At 43.1% G+C, this 25,173-nt stretch overlaps 1 protein-coding gene across 16 annotated transcripts in view; it reads left to right on the plus strand.

Moving 5' to 3' along the window:
• Positions 1 to 19,854, plus strand: part of c2cd5 (C2 calcium dependent domain containing 5) — a 57,141-nt gene extending 37,287 nt beyond the window's left edge. For 15 of the 16 annotated variants that reach the window (XM_048256336.1, XM_048256334.1, XM_048256337.1 and 12 more), the window contains 3 exons: positions 7,057 to 7,250; positions 8,244 to 8,390; positions 18,115 to 19,854. In XM_048256336.1, the coding sequence (XP_048112293.1) occupies positions 7,057 to 7,250; positions 8,244 to 8,390; positions 18,115 to 18,237 (464 nt within the window). In that variant the 3' untranslated portion in view covers positions 18,238 to 19,854. Of the gene's footprint in view, positions 1 to 6,272; positions 6,843 to 7,056; positions 7,251 to 8,243; positions 8,391 to 18,114 lie in introns of those variants that run through there. The other variant, XM_048256343.1, reaches the window with a different exon arrangement.
• Positions 19,855 to 25,173: the final 5,319 nt, after the last annotated feature.

Raw genomic sequence — 25,173 nt, forward strand, 5'->3', positions numbered from 1 at the left:
ATCTTTGTGTGTGTGTGCATGCATGAGTGTTTGTATACGAGAGACTTTTGAGTATCAGTGTGTAAGTAGGCCCAAAGGTAGGTCTGGTATGCATGTTTGGAAGACTGAAGAAAGCGTGTGACTTCTGCTGGCGTAGTGTGTGTGTGTAGGTTTGATTTTGGGTGGTGTGGGAGTGTTGAGGGTGAATAGATTCACTTGTGAATGGGAATGCATGGGCACTCTCATCAGAACTAGCTAGTTAGCATGACTGAGATGTTGCCTGGTGCGTTAGCATGCCTACCTACTGCCACTTACTACAACTACAACTCTAGTCTTGATTCCTGCAGATGCTGCTATCTAAAATGACTTACATAAACTGCACAGGAATGCAATATAATGGAATATGCTGTGAATATGACACATCCTGTGTGATATTCTATCAGCAAAGTTACAACAACACTGGAGTGTTGCCTAGTCCTGACGCATCTTGAGACATGAAAAGAGTCTTGATTTTATCAGCTTTTTGTGATTTGGACAGTGAGTAGGCATCAAATTTTGCTAGTATTCTCAATTCTCATTGTTGTGAAAGTGCATGTGAAGGAGTCTAATCCACTGGGTTAGTACACCACTGTGTGCGTCGTGGGTGAATTCAGAATCTTTTGCCATGCGGTTTTGAGGATGATTTGTAGAGCTTTTGTAGTCAGAACACAAATATAAACCCCCCCTAGAGCTTCAATAATGATGTAATTCTAAAGTGAAATACGTTCTCACGGTCCACTGTTCAGGAAATGAATCCATACTTAAGTGCATTAAATTAATCCTAAAGACTTTTAAAAACATAGTCTTCATAGCCATATTCTGTTTTTAATCTCCTTAGAATTATTTCATTTTAGTGGCTCTAAAAGATCTTTCTATTGACTGAGATTTCATTAAGATGTCTCTTTGCTTTTAGCTTGTTTTGGTTTGGTTGGGCTGGGTTGAATATGCCATTTCCTGTGCATGTGTTGATTGGTGTAAAGCCAGCGGACCCCATAAACAGTGCACTGATTGGCCAGCGGACCTCATAAACAGTGCACTGATTGGGTAGAGGGCAGGGGTGGACTGGTAAAAAAAAGTTACTCAGGAATTTGCTGTTACATGACTTAAACGAGTCAACAAATCGCTCATTCATTTGTGATGTTTGTGTTTGGATAATATGTAGGTCTAAAATGATGAATGGTGGCTTTCCTCCTGACAAAGTTTAAACAGAAAGTTTAAAAGTAAACTCAAAGCAAATAAAAAAAAAAAACAGTCTACAGTGGCTCCTTCAAAATGTCCCTGTCTTTACTAAATATGCATAAAACAGACATAATTTGGACTGCCTGCCGCCAAATATTTATGTTGTAGCTCGTTCATAACATGCAGTATACAGTAGTGTTAATTTTGTCACCTATTTTTAATTTAGTCTTAGTCTTGTGACGAAATGTCCTTTTTAGTCTTTGTCATATTTAGTCATTCAAACATCATTTTTGTTAGTCAAGTTTTAGTCGACTAAAAGTCTCATCATTTTAGTCTAGTTTTAGTCAAAAGAAAACTAAAGGTATCTTAGTCTTAGTCAGTTTTAGTCAACACATTTAGTCTTTTTTTATAACAAATTATTTCTGATTACCATTTGAGTCAAATAGTGTTTCACACATCTCAATTTTCCAACAATATTGTGTGTCCACAGGGTTACTCGTCTGTTATAATTACTCATTCTGATTTTTTGTCAGTCAGTATGTTTACTGTACATGCACAGGTAAGTCGAGCTACAGTTATAGCTCGGCTGGGATTTGACCATAGACAGTAAAAGATTTGACTGGACCACTGTCATATTAAGTAGACCAGTGTTTCTCAAAGTGTGGTCCAGGGATCACTGGTGGTCCATAAGCTATCATAAGTAGTCCACGAGCAGATGTGGTAAAATATAATATATATGAGTTGTTTGCAATATTAAACCAACTTGTATGTAAAAACAGTTCTGCAACACTGTCTATGTAAGATATGCCAGTTTAAACCATACAGTATGAATCCACACAATAAGCAAAGTGCAAAGACAATAAGCAAGGTGGTTCAGTGAGTAGGCCTATTGTGTAGAATAATTATAGGCTACTGTTGAAGTAGGTCTAATTTTTTTTTTTTTTAGCTAGGGTTAGTTAAGTGGCCCTGAAACTGAAAAAGTTTGAGAAACACTGTCATAGGCCAAAGCATTAATGTTTTACTCCGATTCGCTAGATGGCGATATGCGCCTAACACAACACATTCCCCAAACAGACTCTCCATCTTAGCCATAGCTAACTTGCTAGCGAACTTTCCATATTAGCTTACTTGCTAGCAAACTTTGCATCATCAGTCTAACTAGTTAAATAGTTGACAGTACATGATGAACATTTTCGTATGGACATTCTGGGGGATGTTAATTAGTATGAGAGAAGCTTCAACTTCTGGGTATGTAGCATTGTGGCATAAAGCTTAGGTAGTTAGCTTGCTAACTCTGGCATAAATCTCCAGTGTTCTTGTTCCATGTAGTTTAGGTGTTGCAGCCACAGGGTTGCAGCAACAGCACGTAGACTAGCCTACAGGAAAGCTTTTGCGTATGAACTCATTCGGAATATTTTGAAAACGTAACAGCTAGATATTCTGTCTTCTCATTTTGTAGACGAACATGAAGAGAGATTTTATCTTAGTTTTTATTTCATGCAAAACATTTTAGTCTCGTCTTTTTTTCGTCAACAATAATGCATCTTAAGATAGTCTGAGTCAGTGTTTCAGGACATTACTGCCGTCTCGTCATCGTCTCGTCTTAGTCATGAAAAAAAAGGTCGTTGACGAATATATTTCCTCTTGTCTAGTCTGACGAAATTAACACTAGTATACAGCAAGTACCGTAACTTGCCATTCTGCAACAATTAACTTAATCGTCCCGCGGTGCCGTTCGGCAGAGCTCCTATGAGTCCATCTGTGCTGGTTCCTGCTCCCTCCACTCTTCTCCACTCTTCATGCTCCAGACATACTGCAGCGGGACTGTAGCATTGAGATCCCAGTCTCCAACAAACATACTGCAGCGGGACTGTAGCATTGAGATCCCAGTCTCCAACAAACATACTGCAGCGGGACTGTAGCATTGAGATCCCAGTCTCCAAACATACTGCAGCGGGACTGTAGCATTGAGATCCCAGTCTCCAACAAACATACTGCAGCGGGACTGTAGCATTGAGATCCCAGTCTCCAACAAACATACTGCAGCGGGGCTGTAGCATTGAGATCCCAGTCTCCAACAAACATACTGCAGCGGGACTGTAGCATTGAGATCCCAGTCTCCAAACATACTGCAGCGGGACTGTAGCATTGATATCCCAGTCTCCAAACATACTGCAGCGGGACTGTAGCATTGAGATCCCAGTCTCCAAACATACTGCAGCGGGACTGTAGCATTGAGATCCCAGTCCCCAGACATACTGCAGCGGGACTGTAGCATTGAGATCCCAGTCTCCAGACATACTGCAGCGGGACTGTAGCATTGAGATCCCAGTCTCCAACAAACATACTGCAGCGGGACTGTAGCATTGAGATCCCAGTCTCCAACAAACATACTGCAACGGGACTGTAGCATTGAGATCCCAGTCTCCAACAAACATACTGCAACGGGACTGTAGCATTGAGATCCCAGTTTTAAAGGAGCACAGCTGCACCTGGCATGACTGCACCTGCTCCTTCTCCGATCTTCCTGCTGTTCCACTGCCCTCTTCGTATGCGGACGACGCTGTCAATCAATCAGGGAGTTTTGCATGCTTAGCAGCTTCTGTCAGCAGAGCCTTTTACCGTTAATGCCACAGGCTTTCCAACCACCTAGTGTAGGGCGTACTTCAGTCCTGATGGCAGAAGGCCCTTCCAGCTTGTACTGCTTGTACAGGTCTCTGGCAAACAGGCCCAGAGCAAAAAAACTTCTTTGCATGTTCCAGCGGTTATCTTTGAAAACTCCCTGAGTGTTTTACCCCTCAGCCATATTTAAAATGGAGCTTACACTACTAAAGTAAAACGACTTTTTGGCGTGTAGGTCTCTTTGATAACTTGCTGAGTGTTTTTCCTCTCAACCGTAGCCCTGTGCATTTCACCCACACCAGTGCCCAGCCCCACTCCATTGTTACCACACCCAGCTGTCCTGGCTGTCTTATAATGAGGTCTATTCATCGGTAAAGCTATGAATGTAATGACCTTCCCAGATTTCTAGTCTGTGGATCATTTGGCTGTACAATTGAAATGAGACTATCGTAAATAACACATCATAATAAGCAGTAATGAGGTCATGACAAGGCAAGCTTTATAATATTGTCCATATTCATCACCAGATTGGTCGAGGATTTGGTTTCCCTTTGTTCTGCAATTTATTCTATGGGCACTTGTCCCTAGTTGCTTGCAGTCTGAATGGGACTTATGATTCTTACCAAAGTTCTCTGGATACTGTAGAGATGAGGTAGCTCATGACTCGTTGGCAGTAATTTGCATTCCCTTTAGGTGTGGCCAGGATTTAAAGCAACACCAAAGAACTTTAACTCTGTCGCACGCACGCTATTTGTTTATCCAGCACCGGCTTTGCAAATAACGATGTCCACAGACAAGGTAGAATATTTTGCATGACCTATAAAAGTACGATGTATTGCGACATCAGATGCAAGTCAAATTTGTAGTTTCTTATGTCTCACTCCATCGAACTACAGATCCGCTACCCGATCTCTTACATAGTGCGGTTATAGCCGATGGAGGGCCGCGAAGCGAATGCAGAATTGCCGTTCACCCTGTTACGAGTTGATGAACCACTGAAACGATTTTGGAAACATTATTTTAAGGTACAAAAAACTCTTTGGTGTTGCTTTAAAATTGTTACCGTGTCGTTTAGCAAGTTGGGCTACATGTTTTGAACATGGTGTCATCTGAGTGTTCTATAGCAGGTGGGAGGAAGAAGTAGAATTGGAGAAATGAGGGCCTAAACTAATCGATTTAAAGTGTGCGCAATTAGGTCTGATATTTTGGGGAATTCTTACCTTTATCCTGGTATGCTTCGGACATTATGATTTGTGTAGGTTTGTTTCCAATTGGCTAAACGGAGCAAATCTACATGTGGAGTCTATATGCCGCGTGACACAATGAGAACGAAACAAACTTGTTATTCAGCATGTTTGTCAGTTCAATAAATGGTCAGACACTGTCCTAATTTAGGCCTACGTAAGGTCCGTCTGGCTACACTGAGCTACTTGACCTTGGTTGGCTATACTTTTTCCTCAATATAATGTCAGCGGTGTGAATGTATTTCACCACTCTAACAAAATCTGTGGATATGCGTTCATTTGGGAATCTGTGCAACTCAAAATCCTCTCGTGAATGATCCGCCATTTAACCTTACCAGAGCGGAGCTCAGCCCTATCTAGAGCCGTCTTCAACGATTCAAACTCTCTAGCCACTCACTCGCAATTCACTGACGTCAGGTTCACTTAAAGGAGCCACACATACTGTAGGGCTAGGCTACTGTTATGTTGTTGACTGCCGTACTATTGAGGACTATTATGAGTTCTGTCCATCATTTGGTGGTAGGTAAAATTACTGCAATAAAGTTATGCTTATTAAATGCTTTCCCCAAATCACTTTTCACATTTTTTTTCAAGAGTAATATTATCGGTTATCATATCGGTATCAGCCACAACAAACCAATAAATATCGGTTATCGGCACTAAAATCCCATATCGGTGCATCTCTAACAGTTTTATTAGTTATAATAAGTGTAAACTAAGTTATATTAGTCTTGAGGATAATATTAGTATTTCTTTTTTAGGGTGTTCTCAGACAGAACAATTGTTGTGTTAGTTGTCAGCCCAAAACGTAGCATTGTCGTAGTGTCATTTTCATTTTATAGAGAGCACGGACATTAAGTTTACACAGTCACAATGCATCAGACATCAGGGTGTCCAGCTAACAACAGCAAACACTCAAGTGTGTGTGTGTGTGTGTGTGTGTGTGTGTGTGCATGTGCGTGCATATGTGTGTGCGCCTGCGTGCGTGTGTCTGAGTGGATACAGCAAGCTGTGAAATTTTTCTGGCTGGGCGTAATTTGTACTGAAGCGCTGCAAAGGCCTGTCTGCCTCCCCTCCCCTCACAGACAGAGTGTATCGGACTGTCCTCTTGTCTGCCCTGTCCGTCTGTCTATCTGTCTCTCTCTCTCTCTCTCTCTCTCTCTCTCTCTCTCTCTCTCTTACTGTCTTTCCATCTTGTCACCCAATCAGTCACTCTGCTTTGCACTTTTTTTGCTCTAGCTGTCTCTGTGACTGTGTGTCTCTTTCTATCTCTCTCACTAATCTCGTTTCTTTTTTCTCTCCTCCTGGATCTGTGTGAGAGAGTGTGTGTGTGTGTGTGTTCGCATGCACTGAGCTGCGCTGCATGGCCACCTGTGCTTCTAGCGGGCATTAATTAGCTTTCCTAAAAACGGATGCATTTATTCATGCTCACACACACACACACACGCACGCACACACACCTCCTATGTTTAACTGGACCCTGAACTGGACACACACACACACACACACACGGTCTCTCTTTCTCTCTCTAACACACATCCGTATACACACAGAAGCACTCACAGACACATAACACACACACAGAGGCATGTATACAACCCTTCCTTCATAGCCATAGACACACACTTTGGTTTCTTTGCTAGCTGAGTTTCTGTCTGTGTAACACACACACTGTATGTCCCTTACAGCTGGTTGTGTGTAGCGCCTCTGAAGGCTGTGTCCGCTATCCCCCCGTTTTCCTCTCTGCCACCCCCCCATTTCTTTTCTCTCCTCTCTTTATCTCTGTCTTTATCCTTCTCTCTCCTCCTGCCTCTCTCCTATCACTCTCTATTCTATCTCTTCTCTCACCCTCTTGTTATCCCTCTCTCCCCCCATCCTCCCCTCCAACTCTTCTTGCCCCCCCTCCCTCCTCTCTCTCTCTCTATCTCTATCTCTCTGCATCCTCTCCTCCTCCCCTCCTCTGTCTCTGTCCCTGCTTCTCTCTCTTCTCTAGCCTCGTCGGCGGAGAGGGCAAGTCCGCTGCCTGATGGTCGCTCGCGCTCACTGCGCTCTACTCGCTCATTTCCTGGAAGCACCGTTGCCGTGGTGAAAATGACTCCACTGTCCTTCATCCCCGGAGCCAAGATTGTCAAGTACCTGGGCATCATCAACATGTTCTTCATCAGGGAGACCACCTCCCTCAGAGAGGTCAGCACACACACATATATACACACACACAGACACACACTAGGGCTGTCACTTTACGTTCGAAAATCGATTGCACAATCGATTGGACCAACCAACTAGCCTAGAAATCTAGACGCACCCTAGCGGCGGCAAATTAATTTGCTCAGCCTGTACGTCTAGTATCGAACCATAGGGATTTCTATTGGCTTAGCACCGTGGATGTTCTCCAATCACAGCTCTATTTTGTTAGAGTCTTAAAGGCGGGCTTAACAGGATGCGACAGTCCCTGCGACTGTGAACAACAAGGAAGGTGGCTATGGCGAGCGAAGAGCGGTTGTTTGAATCGGCGTTGGCGTCAACTTTGGAGGAGTTGGACTTGTGCTTTTCTTTGAAAGTTGAGCAACACAATGCACTTAAGTCATTACTTTCGAAGAAGGATGTATTTGCCGTTTTGCCGACCCGGATCTGGATATGGTGAAGCGCTGGCCTATTGCATGCCTAGGCAGTTTGAAAGACAATTCTCTGCCCGCCCCTTGGATTAAGCGAGGTGAATGGTTCGATGCCAGACTATACATCTCAATGATATAGGATGGCCCCGCCAGGCTACCAACCAACACAAGTTTCGAAAACTAAAATAGGGATTCGATTTTAACCAAATATGTACACTATAAATTTTAAACAAATTAAACAAATAAAAAGGACACATGTAACAAAACCATAGACTGAACAAAACTCACAAACAAGCAGAAAAATGAAATAAAGAATTCCGAAAGTGCAGTAGGCATTGCGAAAGCTAAAAAGAAAATTCCCACCAATTGAGCAAATGAATTCAATTTCAAATATTACATTCAGTTCTATTTCATTTCTCCAATTCTCAAATTCATAGAACCGCGGTTACATACGTAACCATCATTTTGAACTACACTATTTTACCACTGATGATCTGTGCTTGTATGTTTATGTGTGTTTTGTTTGTTTGGCCTGTGTGTGTGTTGTGCATGTGTGTGTGTGTAGGAGGGCGGCGTGAGTGGGTTTCTGCACTCGTTCATAGCGGAGGTGTTTGCCATGGTCCGTGCTCATGTGGCGGCACTGGGGGGGAACGCTGTGGTGTCCTACAGCATGAAGGACTGTGTGTTTATGGAGAACCCAAACAAGAACCAGGTCAGCACACACACACACACACACACACACACACACACACACACACACACACACACACACACACACACACATATATAGTGAGTCCCAAATCTACCAGATGTATTAGTTTGTCAGTAAGACCAATTAAAATAGAAAGATTGCAATGCTGTGTTAACATAACATATGGCCAGCCTCAGGCTCACACAAACAGACGAACACCCGTGGTCACCACGGTCAAACAAAACATATTTTTAATGATATTTGGGTCATTTGCGGGCAGGTCAGTTAAAATAAATAAAATATTTTAAAAAATATAATGAGAAGGCTAACACCGATATTGAACTCATTATTTTTCAAAGACCTCATTGGCTAAATGACTTCAATCGATGCAACATGAACTTGCCACATAGGCTACCTGGGCATAAAAAAAAAAAATTCTTGGGTTCCGGTTTCCGACCGACCCTGTCAATTTATGTGCGACCCAAATTTATTTTATGAGCTTGGGGAAGAAATAACACTAAATAGTCTACATTAAATAAATCCACAAATAAAAGGCGAACTATAATTACATTAATTACCCCTTGCATTATGATTGTATTCTCTCTTTTTAAAAAGCTGACAAACAAAGTAGCCTAGTGCACAGCTGTTCACAAAGACTATTGTTTTCATCACTTACCAAGGCATCGATTAGCAGTTTTTGGTGTCTGCAGAATTAAGTGTGGCATCTGGCTCAATATTCTGCGCGAGGGACTGTTGTGGTAGGTGAAATTTCACGGGGAAACTACGATGATTGGTCAAATTTGCGAAAAACGTGTTCGTTCCTCTGCAGTTTTGATGACTATAAATAAAAGGCTAACGTTAATGATCTGCTTACTTGCATCTCTCAACCTGGTGTTGCTAACCTACCTAGGCTATGAAAGTAAGTTAATTAAGGCCTTAAGACATTTGAGTAAGCAATGCAACCCATTGGCAAACGTTTACCTGGAGATGTCCTTTTAGCTTATGTCATGTTTGCTAGCTTGTGGGCTTAGTTTGAGTAGTGCTACCAAAATCACAGTTAATAAAATGGCAAGACATTTACCTCTTCTATGATCCAAGAATGATTTAATTCGAGTTGTTTTTTAACATTTATTTTAACTAATGACATAGAAGACATTCCCAATTGCATCCACATATCGTAATGCACTATGCAAAAAGTGATTTACACTCATAACCGAACACAGTGAGATGCAAGCCTTCCAATCCACTCAGAAATGTAATTAGGCTATCTCGTCCTTAAAGGGGCAGGCAGTCAATTAGACGTACACCACCAATGTAATGACATTAAAGAGAGGTGTAGTCAAATAGTTTTCGCCCTGCAAGGCGAAACCAGTCGTTTTGGTAAAATTTACAAAATTAAGTTAATTGCTCACATGAACAGTCATTGACTAAGCTTTCAAACGATATGTATATCAAAAAGTATCGCTAAGATAACCGCATCCAAAGTTGGCATGGTTCTCCTGTCGCCAGAAGAGGAGAAAATCACCTTTTTAATAAATTGTCACGTGCGATAGTGTGAGAACACAGCTATTATTAGCCTTACAATAGCGTGACTTTGAAGCAGATGACTTAGACCTACTATGTCCAGTTTTATCAACCGAGTGAGTGTTTGTTTTTTTTTTGCCCCCTAGTTAATATCTGTGACGGTCATAAGGTGTCACTATAGAATATAATTAATGTATTCGGGGTAAGTAAGGGGAGAAGAAGTTCTATGTACACAGATTGTGTAGGCTATAGGCCCACTTTTACTGCTACGACAATGGAAAACTTCTCCTAGTCTGTAAATAGACGCCAGGATATTTCTAAAACTTTGTGCTTTTGACCGTTCGTGCCCTGAAAGGCAAGTCTTTCACATTCATATTTGGTTACATCTGCCAAGAACGATAGAGAGCTTAACCTACACATTGAGTAACGAGTAGCCTAATGAGGTAGGCTACATTTTAGCTCTACCGTAAAACCTTATAGCGACTTGGACAAATGGAATGGAATGGAATTAATGTGTTTCATGGGCGTAGGTTTAGGGTGGGACGCTAGGGACTAGTCCTAATAAATTTTTTGAGATGACAAAAATGTCCCCACCAATATTTTAACATACTCCTTTGTGCTATTCCGACGGCCAGGACGACAGTAAAAGCAGTGGCGCACCTTGTCAACAGGCGAGGCAGGCAACTGCTTGGAGCCCAAGCCGCTAGGGGGCCCCCGACCCAGTCTCAGCGCGTTTGCCGGTGGCAGGGGCGTCGCTAGCTATTTAAAACATTCGGGGCTAGAGCCCAGAAGTTAGAGTCCTTTTTGTCCGTGGGTTCGGGGGTTTCTCCCCCGAGAGATTTTGAAAATCGGGCTGATGAACATGAAATTTTAACCTACTTTGAGAATGAAAAGGAAGGCCAATCGTAATGACTCACGTCACGGCTTTCCGAATATTTTGATGTTTAAAGACCGTGTAAGGAGAAAATCTCTTCTGCCAAAGTGCACCACATACAACACCCAAAATATGACATTAGAATAGCCTGTAGAATAAACATCGTCATGCACCTCTGTCAAGTGCACAGGTGTGAGCGTTCGTCTCGGGATAAGCATTTGGACGTCATCATCTTCAATTAATGGGCTATGGGTGCCTTGAAAGCAATTGCATTTGGGTTGTGTATCACAAACTTTTGCCCAAAGAAAAAGTTCCATTCTGTCAAAATCAAGCCCAGCATGCATTGCTTGGAAGCCCCCTCAAACAAGGTCAGGTTTACCATATTTACTGCACATGTGACCATGATTCAATAGTAAATCATAATATATTGAAACTGCAGTCTTGTTTATTACCGCTATGTATTTCAAATGATCACTGAAAGTAATCTTGGACACAATTACTCGATTGCTGAAGGGGAATAGCTTGATGTTGGGTATTATAGCCAAAGTCCGTCTGTGAAAATCGCTCACTCCTCATTCATTCAACTCTGCTCAACTTTTGCTGCTTGCTCCGCTCAACTCGCTGCTGAAGGTCACGTTCGACCGTTTCTTGGAATGCAGTGGTGCAGTGGTAGCCTGCTAGCTAGTAACATCAGACCAGCATTGATCAACGTTGTCTCTGAGGGCTGCGTTTCACTATGAGCTGATCGAAATGTCCTCCTGGGTTGCGGGAGATGATGACACACTGTGAGTTTCCACTTCTTGTCCCTGCTCTGCCCTTTTTTTTCTAAAGAAACTTCTAATATCCATTTGTCCTTCTGTACACTTATTTCGCTAAGGCTAGTTAGTAGAAGCACGAAACAGCAATGCATAATAGCGTAGAGGAGAAGGTACTTGAAATTGCAACATTTTGCAACAAATGATTCTAAACCTGCCCAGATCACGTCAGATTTTCTTGCGCTGCTGTTAATGCACACAATGGACACAAAACACAAAAGTCTCTTCTACGGTGCTATTTATTTAATTCACGATTAGAGTTTTTGTTGTTGTTGTTGTTGACAGCCCATAGATCCGGGGCTATCCATAGAGAATCCGGGGCTATAGCCCCGAATGCCCAGGTCTAACGACGCGCCTGGCTGGTGGGTCAAGCAAGAATTTCGTCCATAGAAATTGAATTATGTATTTTGCGTGCTCCTGTCCTGTTGTACAAACAGTACATCTGTAATATGTAGGCCCGTATCAGAGCCCGTTCACGGAGAGCCGGATCACTCCCTATTAAGTCCATTGTACCTGCAATCTGCTGCAGTTCCGCTAGGGGCGATCACGAATAAGTGCAAAAACAATGGGGGTCTATGAAGCTAGACGGCTAAATGTGTCTCACCTGGTTGTCGTTGAAAAATCGAAGATTGGATTGTGGTTTCTGCAAGATCAATATGGATTATAGGTCAAAAGTTGAATGAACGAGTACTTGCGTCCTTTCGATTTCTTACAGGTTGAGTCATTGTTGCCCACAACACACTAGCTTTCTGCTAATGAATGATGTCATTGACGCATTTGAAAGGCTTTTTAGAACAAATAAGTGACTCAAAAAATATAATACTCATCGGTGTGTATTTTCTCTGCCCCCTCTTTTGCATGCAACATTCAAATTTCTGGGCAAAAAATTATATCTCGAGAAAAGTGGATTTGAGGGGTACAGCTAGGGTTGCAAAATTCCGGGAATTTTCAAAGTTGGAAACTTTCCATGGGAATTAACGGGAATATATGGGAATAAATGGGAATTAATGGGAATAAACTGGGAATTTTTAATATGGAAAGTTAGTCTATAACAGGGAACTTAAATGTAGTGGACAAAACCCCATCTAGAGCATAATATTAGTTAAAACAACCTGATTTAATGCAATTTCAGTCGAATTTGTACCCTGCACATCAGTCAGTCACATGCACGCAGCAATCAGCATAGGCTAGACATAAAGGAAACCTATGGTGCGTTCATGTGCATGGGAAAAAAAGGTTCCAACAAATCGAATTTTGTTGTTGAGTGGTGTGGTGTATCTTGGGCAGTTCAGTGTTGCTAGTTTAGCATGCTAGTAAACAATAGGCAGAGAATGGGATTCCCGCTAGCATGCTAGTTAACTTTGTATGCTAAGCTAAACGAATGATACAAACATTCAAATCAAATTGCTTATTACGAAACAAAATGTTTGTTTATATATGAAACAGTTTGTATGAATTACCCAAAATTTACAGTTAATTACCATAAATTCCAATTAATATCCATAATTACCTTTAATTCCATTAAAGTTTCCAATTTGGAATATTTTCAAAATTCCCCAGCTTAACTTCCCATGGTAAGTTTCCGGAAATTTACCGGAAATTTTCTGCCCCTTTGCAACCCTAGGTACAGCTCCAATAGACCACCATTCATTCTGCACTTATTCGTGAGCGCCCTCATGTGGAACCAGAATTGGAACTGCAACCAGTTCAGAAACCAGAAGTTTCCCGAGAGTGGCGGTTCTCCCCTTATTAGACATTCTCTGGCCCTATTCTATGGCCTTATAAACAGCGGATCTGTGTTCAAAAGAGTTTAAAGAATTCGCACATATTTAGGCTACTGTGCTAAACGTCAATCGAGGGTGCAGTGATGACGGATCAACAACGGAGTTGGGCATTTAGCCTACTCAATGAAGTTATAGTAGGCTAATGTTAATTGGCAGAAAGATTGAACATGGTTTGCTACATCTATACAACAGTAAACTTCAGCTAGCTAGCGACAGTTACAACTAGTTAAGCAAGGAGATGGTTAACATTATGTTTGTATTAGGGCTGTCAGCCATAACATGTTAATCGCGATACAGTAAGAACCAAGCATACTCGTTCATTTTTTTAGAACCCGATTGACGCAAAGTGCGTCAAAAAACACACCCTTTCTTCTTTGTTACATTGCTCTGGAACTGTTAATCACAGCGATATGAAACCTATATTGCGTGACAGAGCAGAAGTGGGGCTTTCAACGAGACTACACACTTGTCTGTACGATCAAGTATGAAAATATATATATTTTTTTAAATAAATAAAAAACAAAATAATGAAATTAAATCAAATTGCATCATATTTACAGTCTATACTTCTCTGCGTTCACCTGCGCACCCATTACTCTCGTTCATCGTTTCATCTATCAGATGAAAGAAGAGACACAGGGCAATCAATTGATACCATGTATATCGATCCTTCTGGCTTATAAAAACAGACAAAGTGACGGCAAAATAATAAGCGTCATGTACACAAACCAACGCTGCAGACCCATTACTATCGTTTGAATTACTCGTGGACCCGTGATCGGATAGATATGCTACGCATGTCAGATGAAAGAGGAGACACATAGCCATCATTCGATACCAAGTACCTCCTTCTGGGTTATAAAATAGATTAAGTGACAGCAAAATAATAACTTCATATAGCTGGACTTACCCCACGATTTTGTCTGTTTTTGTGACAAAGCATGTTTATAATCCAATGCTATCGTGTGTTTCTCTATGGCAAAGCATGTTCATAATCCGGTTTTGAGATCCTAGCAAATTCCTGCATGGCATCCAATTCAAGGCTCACATTGCATCCCAATTTGTTCAACAAAGAAACCCCTTTTTTGCCTTTACTTTGTTCATGGCAATGCAGTAAAAAGTTGTTGTAGAGAATCATTATGAGTGCATACACCATAGGCACACACAGGCTAACAGGCAAACTCGGGTCAAGTCCGGTCAGATCAGTTCGTGTCATAGATATGGAGCGCAGAAAGGTAATTTTTCATCACTAAAAAAAAATGCCATTCATTTCTGTAAGGCGCACACCACATATGTCTGTAAATTGCTCAGCTCCAGAGAATCCCTCCACCATGGCAATGATATTGCCAGATTCAGGACAGTCTGCTCTACACACACATGTAAGGCAAGTCGAGCTGCCAGCTTGCAGTGGTGAGATACATGTCAAAATATAAGAATTTTTATAATACGCTTTTTGTATTTTTATTATTTAACATAATAACCTAATGGTGGTATAACATCAGAGGCTCTAAGACTACAGGGGAAGCTCAGCCTCCTAAAATATCACGGAAAATCGCATCAAATAACACTATTACATTAGCTTCTAGCCTACTATTCCAACTAGAACATGCTGAAAACATGTTCATCTTCATGGCTAGTTTGTTCAGCAATAAGGTTTTGCCGGTCATTTATCGTGATTTCGCACCCGTAATACATTGCTGTGACGACACGATCCATCAAAAAAACATGCAAAAAACCCATAGACGCTCGGCTTCACTGGACTTTCAATGGCACTACAGAGTGGGTTGATCTCAGTGCAGAAAAGCTACATGTTTATTGGACAAGCGCCACAAAATCGTCATTTCCAGGGAAGCCCGGCGTCTCTGGGAGTGAATGGGACAGTGGGATGGCCTGGACGCCGAGCTTCTGTATGATGATTGGAGGAACAGTCATAGAGGCCGGACTCTTTTTGATTGACAGCATATGTCGCGATCCGACAGGAAGTGGTTCAAGTTCAAGGCAGGGATGCGTTAACGTTAGTGTTGGCAGATGAAGTCGAGAGATAAGGCAAGTTGCAGCTCAAATTCTCATAATTTGGGAGCAATACAGTCGGTTTCTATTTGTCTTTGTAAATAGCATACTGTGAATAAAACCGTAAGGTGGAGTTACAGAGTTTGTGACTTGCTTTTGTTCCAGATGTGTATTTAGGCTAAGTTAGGTAGCACGGTGTAGGCTTCATTATGCCATGTCTGCCATGCCTACTGTTTGGGATCATTTTTGCCTTCAGAAGAACAATATAGCACCTTAATAATAATATTAATTTAATAATTTACCATTTTTATCAGAGCTTCCCCTGTCCCAAAGAGCAGCAATCGCCACTGTATAACATAATGGTGATAACACTTAACACACACACCGGTAGGGCCCCCTTGGAATTTTTGCTTGGGGCTCTAGAATCGCCTCTGAGTAAAAGAAACACCGTCATGCCCTGTGTGTGATAGGAGGATGAAGTTGCCACATAGGCTACCTGTGTGATAGGAGGATGAAGTTGCCACATAGGCTACCTATGTGATAGGAGGATGAACTGGAGACTGTAGAGAAGCTTGAGACAGGAGAATTGAAAATAATAAAGACACTCCTCCGGGAAAAGTGAAGTATGTGAAGTATTTGGAGAGGTTCTTTCTTTCTTGCAAAGCCATTTAAAAGTATGACAGCCACAAAACAGGCACAACAAGAACAACGGTTCTTAAACGGTTACTACATGGCTACTACATATACTGTAGTGTACATGGCTATACTACATGGATTTCATAAAAATAAAGGCACAGCAATGAAAAATGTAACGATTTATTCATAGATAATAATTCTTCCGGCAGTTGTGGTAGTGCAGTAATGTAGAATGAAATGCGATCAACGTGTGGGGTTGTACTGGATTATACAACGGCATCAAACGCGATTCAGCCAGTCATATTTAAGGACCGGAACTATCCGTTTTAGAAATGTATGTATACTCACACACACACACACTGTGTGTAGGGCACTAAGGGATAGAGGGGGCACCAAAATATAGTAAATAAATATAAATAGCTTTACTGCAAAATAAACTGCTTTTCACTTTTTCTCAAGAACGTTTACTGTCAAAATGCACCAACAGCATGTTTTGTGCAAGGATGATAAATCTTGGGTACTTTCAATCTCCACCATGCAGCCGATCTAACTTGAACGTACTCCATTTCATTGGGAATGCACCTTCCCTTGATAGCGCACGAGACTGGGCGGGGGGCTTTTAAAAGGAAATCAGGGCTCTTTTAACATAGGCTGCTCTCACTGTAATTTGGAAGATGAACAAATACATCAAGGCTCATAATTCACTTTTAATTGCAAACAGAAAATGTTGAGCTTGCCTCATGTCATTACATTCCAAAGCAATGGAGGCTGCTTAAAACAACTTAATATTATGCATATCCTTGTTAATATCGTGCTATAAATGTGGCATAAACAAACAATGCTCGATTTTGTGGATTAGCCTAGGCTACTGAACAAGAGCTGGCAAAAGGCAATGATGAGAACCGTGTGGACTCTATGCCCTTAAAGTGACAGTGCGTCATTTATAAATAAGTTAAACAGCATAAAATTAGCAGCATTTCTTAATAAATGTACATTGAAATGAATTAATTTATTAATAATACAGGCCTATTACGTTATCATTGTTTAAATGTTACATTTAAATGTTATAACAATGCATCACCCAGATTAATCACCGTTCCATATCAATGCTTATGAATGGTAACTATAACAACCATAGTAGGACGACGGTTGAGCCTGGAAGCAGGCTTCGCAACAATGAAATCAACTGTAAACAAGCTAACTGTCCACCGCTATCACTGTTAGGGCCAAAGAAAGTTGTACAACAAACTGAACAAGTCGGCTTCTTTTTAAACGGAACCGCTTGCTTCTTTTGCGTGCTATACTGTAAAGGCATGACTATTGCCTATAGTGCTGCAAAGGCATGACTATTGCCTATAGTGCTAAACTGTAAAGGCATGACTATTGCCTATAGTGCTGCAAAGGCATGACTATTGCCTATAGTGCTGCAAAGGCATGACTATTGCCTATAGTGCTAAACTGTAAAGGCATGACTATTGCCTATAGTGCTGTAAAGGCATGACTATTGCCTATAGTGCTGCAAAGGCATGACTATTGCCTATAGTGCTGCAAAGGCATGACTATTGCCTATAGTGCCAAGTACGACTATTGCCTTATAGTGCTAAACTGTAAAGGCGCATGACTATTGCCTATAGTGCTATACTGTAAAGACATGACTATTGCCTATAGTGCTGTAAAGGCATGACTATTGCCTATAGTGCTATACTGTAAAGGCATGACTATTGCCTATAGTGGCAACCGACTATTGCCTTCAAGATGTGCTGTTATACGAAATTAATGGACTCGGGCGGAGGAAAGTTTTTTGCCTCCCCCTTGTCCATTAATTCCGTATAACAGGACTCCTCGGGGGCCGTTATCACAATCATGATGGTGGCACCACAAAGCAATTCTGCTTAAGGCCACACATACACACACACCTCTAATGATCTGGGTTCTGCTCAAGGTGTCTTCCTGTTAGAAGGGAATATGCCTTCTTGCTCCAGACCAGGGATCAGGCTCTAGGCTTTGTTTAGCGGCCAGGGATAAAATTCAGTGTTATAAGTGCTGCATAGATAAATTAAATACACTGTAATTGTGTGTGTGTGTGCTCTTGTTTTCTTCAGGCGCAGTGTCTGATCAACGTCAGTGGTGATGCGGTCATCTTCACCCGAGAAACAGAACTGGAGGCATCTTCTACACAACCACAGACTGCTAATACACAATCCAATGAAGACACGCCCGCATAAACTCACCCGCACACACTCGCTCTGGGGTCCTTTGTTTCTGCATGCTGAGGACCTGCTTGTGTTTTTTTCTCAAAATGTACATTCCACTGGAAGAGGCAGCTAGGGTGTCGGAAGAGTTGTTGTGTGTGTGTGTGTGTGTGTGTGTGTGTGTGTGTGTGTGTGAATGGATGTACAGACGTGTGTGTGAATGGATGTACAGACGTGTGTGTCTGCAACAGGATATGCTTTGGCCAAAGTAAGTCTGTCTAGCCTTTGTTGTTTGAATCCAATTATGATTTGTTTAGCTAGCGTGTTGCTCACGGACAATCAAGACAAAGCTCTAGCGTCTGAATCTATTCATCAAGTTTCCTTCCAGGGGCCAAACTGCGCTTGGAAAGGTCATGAGTTTCCCTGCAGTGGCCGCCTCCCAAAGAGCCAAGCACACACCGGGTCACTTGTGTCCAGCCACATTACCACACTTGTGCAACCCCTTTGCTCACAGCACCAGGGTTGTGTGTGTGTGTGTGTGTGTGTGTGTGTGTGTGTGTGTGTGTGTGTGTGTGTGTGTGTGTGTGTGGCCTTTCTGCCCACAGCAGCAGGGCTGTGTGTGTGTGTGTCTGTATGTGTGTGTCAGGGGTGACCCTGCCGTCAAGGTGAAGAGCCGTCTTTGAGCAGTCCAGACCCCTGCTGTGAGGGGACAGAACCGGCTCGGCAGAGTCGACATGCCTCTTGTCAGGATGAGAATCCTTCTGAGGCTCTAGAAGCTTGTGGGATCTCGGTGGGTGGTGAGGGTGTTTTGATGGTGAAGAGCCCTCCTTTCCTTGAGCAGTGTTTTCAATGCCCGCACACTCTCTCAGCTGTAGGGGCTTGTCAGTCTCAGCTGTGAGGGGCTTAAGTACTCTGTGTTTTTCTGGGGGGGTTGAAAGGTACTTGATGAACTGTCTGTCTGTGTCAGTGTGTGAGTCTGAAATGGTACAGTTTAGCACAGTGCCAGTAGTCCTAATGTGGTGGTGGTGGGAGGGGTCACTATGTAGGCCACTATACTACATATTGTAACCCACTGACCAGTAACAACCCTGGCCTGTGTGTGCCAGCCAGTCATCTCAAAATGAACCACACATATTTTTGAAGAAGCCATATTGTTCTCTGTCCTCTCACACACACCATTTTCTCTGACCATCACCTTCGACTGATATCTCACCTCCATATAACCCCAGACATGCATGCAAGCATAGGTCTGCTGTACTACTGACATCCTTCAAATCGTGTGTAAATGCTGGATTTGTTTTTTTTTATTGTGTCTTTTAGTGTAGGTGCCACAGAATCAGTTTGAAACTGATTTTATTCACACCAAGGTTTTTTTTTTGTTTTTTTAAGCTTCAGCTTCTAGTGTCTTTCTCTGTGCATGTGCATTGCTGTCCATAGACTGTATGTGGGGGATGTATGTATGTATGTATGTATGTATGTATGTATGTATGTATGTATGTATGTATGTATGTATGTATGTATGTATGTGTGTTTGTGTGGAGACGTCCTGTTGAAGACTTGAATGCTTAGAGTGACTCTGGTCAGCTCTCTCTCAGTCGTCCATTTCTCTGCCTGAAGACGAATCTTGCACAATAAATAACTATAAGTAAACTTGTATGTGTTACGTAATGCCTTCTGTGGTGTCTGCACAGAGCATCTCGTGTAGACAGGGTGTGTGCACATCTGTTTAATCCAAGGTTAAAAGGAAAGGATGCACCACAGCTGTGCAATAAAAGTGTAAAGAAAAGGATTGTGGAGGGAGTTGGGGCGCATGTGGCGGGGTGTCCGTACCACAGTCGGGTCCAAGTGTCCACGGGTCAATACAACATGTGGTCAATTCCCGATCCCGTCACATTCTTTCCCTCCCACTTACTTCCTGTCATTCTCTTCAGTGTCCTGTTAGAAAAAAGGGGGGAAAGCTCAGGGTAACGTCCAGGCTTCCACGAAAAATAGGATTTTATTAGGTTGAGGCAACAAGTGAGTAGTAGGATGACGACGGAGGAAAACGAGCAGCTCTGAACGCCGCTGGACACGGAACGAGATTTATTATCCCATTATTGCATCATCACTTAATAACAGGATGGAGCAGTCATTAGCAGCCATACAAAACCAATTTACACAGAACCCATAAACTTTTATGTGTTTACAATTGCAAGACCATGCAATTTTGTATTCGGGATTTGTATTCGTCACTGATCCAAATGTGCACAACTTCCCGTGTGCACTATTTTAAACATGCACAGCGTCAGGTAGCTCACTCTAAAGGTGTGGTCAGTTTCCCCTCAACTCAGGAATGGTATGAGTGAGCTGGAGACAAATCCAAGCTGTGGGGATGGGGAATTGTAGTGGAGAGGTGAGACGGATGCAAACTCCTAAAAGTACCTCCTTCCTAATGGCAATTTCCTGAATTCTGAGGAACAGAGGATGCACTGTGTCAAACACAATGTGCTGGGCCTTACGTCTAATGTGTGTAGTATATATGTCTGCCAATTGTCTCTGGCCTTTACCAACTATTTTACTGCCCAGCTTAACAATTCTGGATAGCTTGTTTCTATTCTTAACCCCCAGGTTTCCAAAACAAGTATACATATCAAATGTCAGCACACTCTCACAGCTCCTATACACAGTCTCTAAAATTTCCTTGCTGACCCCATATGAGTTCAACTTCCTAATTAGATTTAAACGCTGCATTGCCTTTTTATAAACCTGGCCCACGTTGTCCCAAAGTGTCTCAGTCTTTTTCCTATGGGCTGCATGCGATGAGCTTGAACAACAGGACTGTGGGTCAGTTTACACTGAGCTTACACTTTAATGCTCTCCTTGAAGAAAAAAAGAGGGCCTTTAGGACAGGAAATAAGGATGAGCTCAGAACTGTGCAGAGAGAATTGAGGAGGGAGATACGACAGGGGAAGAACAACTAGGAAGAAGATGGAGGAGCAGCTCCTACAGGAGAACATCAGTGGAGTTTGGAAGGGCCTCAAAACCATGTCAGGGCACGGCAAGGCAGTCTCCTTGGACATGGGGGGGCAGAAGTGGGCAAATGACTTTAGTATGTTTTTTTTAACAGATTTGAGCAGCCTCCCATGTTCTCTACTACTTCATCTTCCACCCCCTCCCACATACAGACAGCTATTTCTCAGTCACTCCCCAGACGGCCCCCTGCATTTCTTTCTGCAGCTTTTGATACAGTTTCCCACACCATCCTCCTCCGTCACCTCTCTGAGCTCATCGGCCTCAGTGGCACAGTACTGTCCTGGTTCCGGTCCTACCTTACAGGCCGAAAACAGTTCATGACCCTTAATGACTCCAACTCTGATCCAGCACTCATCAGCCATGGCGTGCCCCAGGGCTCTGTGCTTGGTTCTCTGCTGTTCACCATCTACATGTTACCCCTGGGTCACATTATCCGTAAACATGGACTCAACTTCCACTGCCATGCCGATGACACTCAGCTTTATATCAGCACAAACCCCTCCTCCCATCTCCCACCCATACAACTTGTCAACTGTCTGCAGGAACTCAAATCATGGATGACCACAAACCTACTCAAACTCAACAGTAATAAGTAATAAGCTCATGGCGGTGGCCCCTGCACCACTGCTCAGGAAAATTGGAGACCTGGTTCTGGATGGCTGCTCCATTTCCCCATCTACTGAGGTGCGCAACCTGGGTGTTATTCTGGACTCCACTCTCTCCTTCCGGTCTCACATCAACAATGTCACCAAGTCTGTCTTCTACCACCTCAGAAGCATCTCACGACTCCGGCCTTCACTCACACCTTCAGTAACTGAGACACTCATCCATGCCTTCATCACCTCCCGTTTGGACTACTGCAATGGTGTCCTGTCTGGACTGCCCACCAAGGCCCTTAGCAGACTCCAGTATGTCCAGAACTCAGCTGCCAGGGTTTTAACCCACACAAAGCCCTGGCAGCATATCACTCCCATTCTCCAACAGCTCCACTGGTTGCCAGTCAAGTCACGCATCGCCTACAAGATCCTCCTGCTCACCTACATATCTCTCCATGGACTCTCACCACAATACCTCACAGATCTCCTCCACCCCTACACTCAGTCACGCTCCCTGCGGTCCTCTGACAAGGACCTGCTGGCCACCCCCCGCACCAGGTTGCGGACTTTTGGGGGCAGGGCTTTCTCTGCCAATGCTCCCACACTCTGGAACAGTCTACCACTCCATGTCCGCTCTGCCCAGTCCCTGCCCATGTTCAAAAAGCACCTCAAAACATTTATTTTACCCCCCTCATTGTTAAGCGACCTTGGGTACCATGAAAAGCGCTATATAAGTCCAAGTTATTATTATTTTTGCATTGCCCCCTCTACCTCTTACTGATAGCCCTCAATATGGAACTTTCCAGCTCCACTTGGTCTTGCACACCAGGACAGGTAGCGAAGGAGCTCAGCAGGATTAAGGTGTGGAAAGGTGGTGGCCCCGAATGGGATTAGCCCCAGGCTCCTAAAGACCTGTGCGGATCAACTGGGTAGGATAGTGGGGCACCTATTCAACATGAGCCTGGAACTGGGGAAAGTGCCGCAGCTCTGGAAGACATCATGTGTAGTTCCAGTGCCAAAAATCCCACATCCCAAAGAACTTAACCACTATAGACTAGTTTTACTGACATCTCACCTCATGAAGACCCTTGAGAGGCTGGTCCTTGCCCAGCTCCGCCCCATGGTGAAAGCAACTTTAGACCCACTGCAGTTTGCTTACCAGCCTGGCATTGGAGTCGAGGATGCTCTCATCCACCTCCTGCACCAATCTTTTTCTCACCTGGACAAGCCTGGGAGCACTGTGAGAATCATGTTTTTTGATTTCTCCAGTGCTTTCAATACCATAAGGCCTGACACACTGGATTTTGGACTACCAACTGTGAGGACAAAGGACTGTGTGTCAGACACTGTTGTCTCTAGTACTGTGGCGCCACAGGGAACGGTCTTGTTGTCTCTAGCACTGGGGCGCCACAGGGAACGGTCTTGGCTCCGTTTCTTTTTACTGTTTACACCGCAGACTTCAAATCCAACTCCCCCCAGTGTTACCTGCAGAAGTTCACTGATGACTGTGATCGTGGGCCTCATCAAGGAGGATGATGAGAATGATTACAGAGATCTCATACAGGATTTTTTGCCTGGTAACCATCTCCAACTCAATGCGGTCAAGACCAAAGAACTGTTGGTGGATTTCTGGTAGAAAGGGTCATCCCCCATCAGCACCAGTGAGCATTCAGGGAAATGAGATTGAGAGGGTGGCATCTTATAAGTACCTGGGTGTTCACCTGAACAATAAGTATATATACTTGTTTGATCCTGTGAGAGAAATTTGGTCTCTGCATTTAACCCAATCGGTGAATTAGTGAAACACAAACAGCGAACACACAGTGAGGTGAAGCACACATTAATCCCAGCGCAGTGAGCTGCCTGCTACAACGGCGGCGCTCGGGGAGCAGTGAGGGGTTAGGTGCCTTGCTCAAGGGCACTTCAGCTGCAGCCCACTGGTCGGGGCTCGAACCGGCAACCCACCAGTTACAAGTCCAGAGTGCTAACCAGTGGGCCACGGCTGCCCACAATAAGCTGGACTGGTCCAACTACATGGCTGCACTCTACAAAAAGGGCACAAGTAGGCTGTTTCTGCTGAGGCGACTGAGATCTTTTGGGGTTCAGGGGGAGCTTTTGACAACATTTTACAATTCAGTGGTGGCATCAGCCATTTTCTATGCAGTAGTACAGTATGTTGGGGGAGTGCCGACAGGATGAAGTTGAACAAACTCATTAAGAGGGCTAGTGCTGTTCTGGGATGCAAGCTGGACCCAATAGAGATAGTGGGAGAGAGCAGGATGGTAGCTAAACTGACATCTATGCTGGGACATGAGCGTGACCCAATGCATGCAGTGGTGCAAAAAGTGGGTATCGCTTATATATGGGCGATAGGGCGAAAGCACCGCGGGGGCTTTAAAGCAATGGTAAATAATATTAATAATAATAATATATTTGGTATATTCTATATGTAGCTACTGTTGTACGTTTCTAAATCATTTCTGCATTTCCTCAATGTTAGATAACATTTTAGGGACTAACAGGCTAGAGTAGGCGCCCTATCTCATAAGATTCCATCATAGAATGTTGACATAAAAAAGGGAGTGGGGGCGCCGTGAGCGCTGAGTGAGCAGTTTTCGTCTATGGAAAAAGATGGATACAGCAAAAAAAGCTGTCGGGGGCTAAACATAGAAAAAGAAAGAGGAAAATGAGATGGGATGTCAAGGGATGCGACAGAAGTTAAATAAGTGGATGGTGAAAAGCAACAGGTAGGATTTAAATTGTGACGTCTGTGCTTGAAGGCTTGCAAATATTCATGTTAACAGACTAGCGTTTGCTAAGCATATGACGATTGAAACATAACCTATTCCATTAAGATAGCTAGGTGGCTACCATGCTCATACTGAACTTTTAATGGCAAACTGCAAACTAGCAACAACTCATTACATGTTTCTATTTCCTAACAATCCTAATATTAATAGCTTAATATTGTGCTGATAATGTGGCAAACAAAGGCTAGAGTTGGATCAGCCTTATCCTTTGTGAGCAACAGCTGGCAAAAGGACGTTAGACTCTCTTAAAGTTTTAAAGTGACAATGCACCATTTAACAATACTTCAAGTTCAAATTGGCAGAATTTCTTAAAAAGTAATAATTTGCACTAAGTTTACTTTAGTTGTTTGTGTTTTTGTTTTTTTTTGGAGGGGGGGGGGCGGCAATTTGTTGTTGCATACCCCTCAAAAAATGGGTAGCTGCGCCCCTGAATGCATGTCACTCTGACAACACTGAACAGCTGTTTCAGTGACAGGCTGCTACACCCTGTATGTATAAAGGAGAGACATTGCCGGTCCTTCCTACCTACTGCAGTTAGATTGTACAATAAG

This window comes from Alosa alosa, chromosome 11 (assembly GCF_017589495.1).
Source record: "Alosa alosa isolate M-15738 ecotype Scorff River chromosome 11, AALO_Geno_1.1, whole genome shotgun sequence".
Lineage (NCBI taxonomy): Eukaryota > Metazoa > Chordata > Actinopteri > Clupeiformes > Clupeidae > Alosa > Alosa alosa.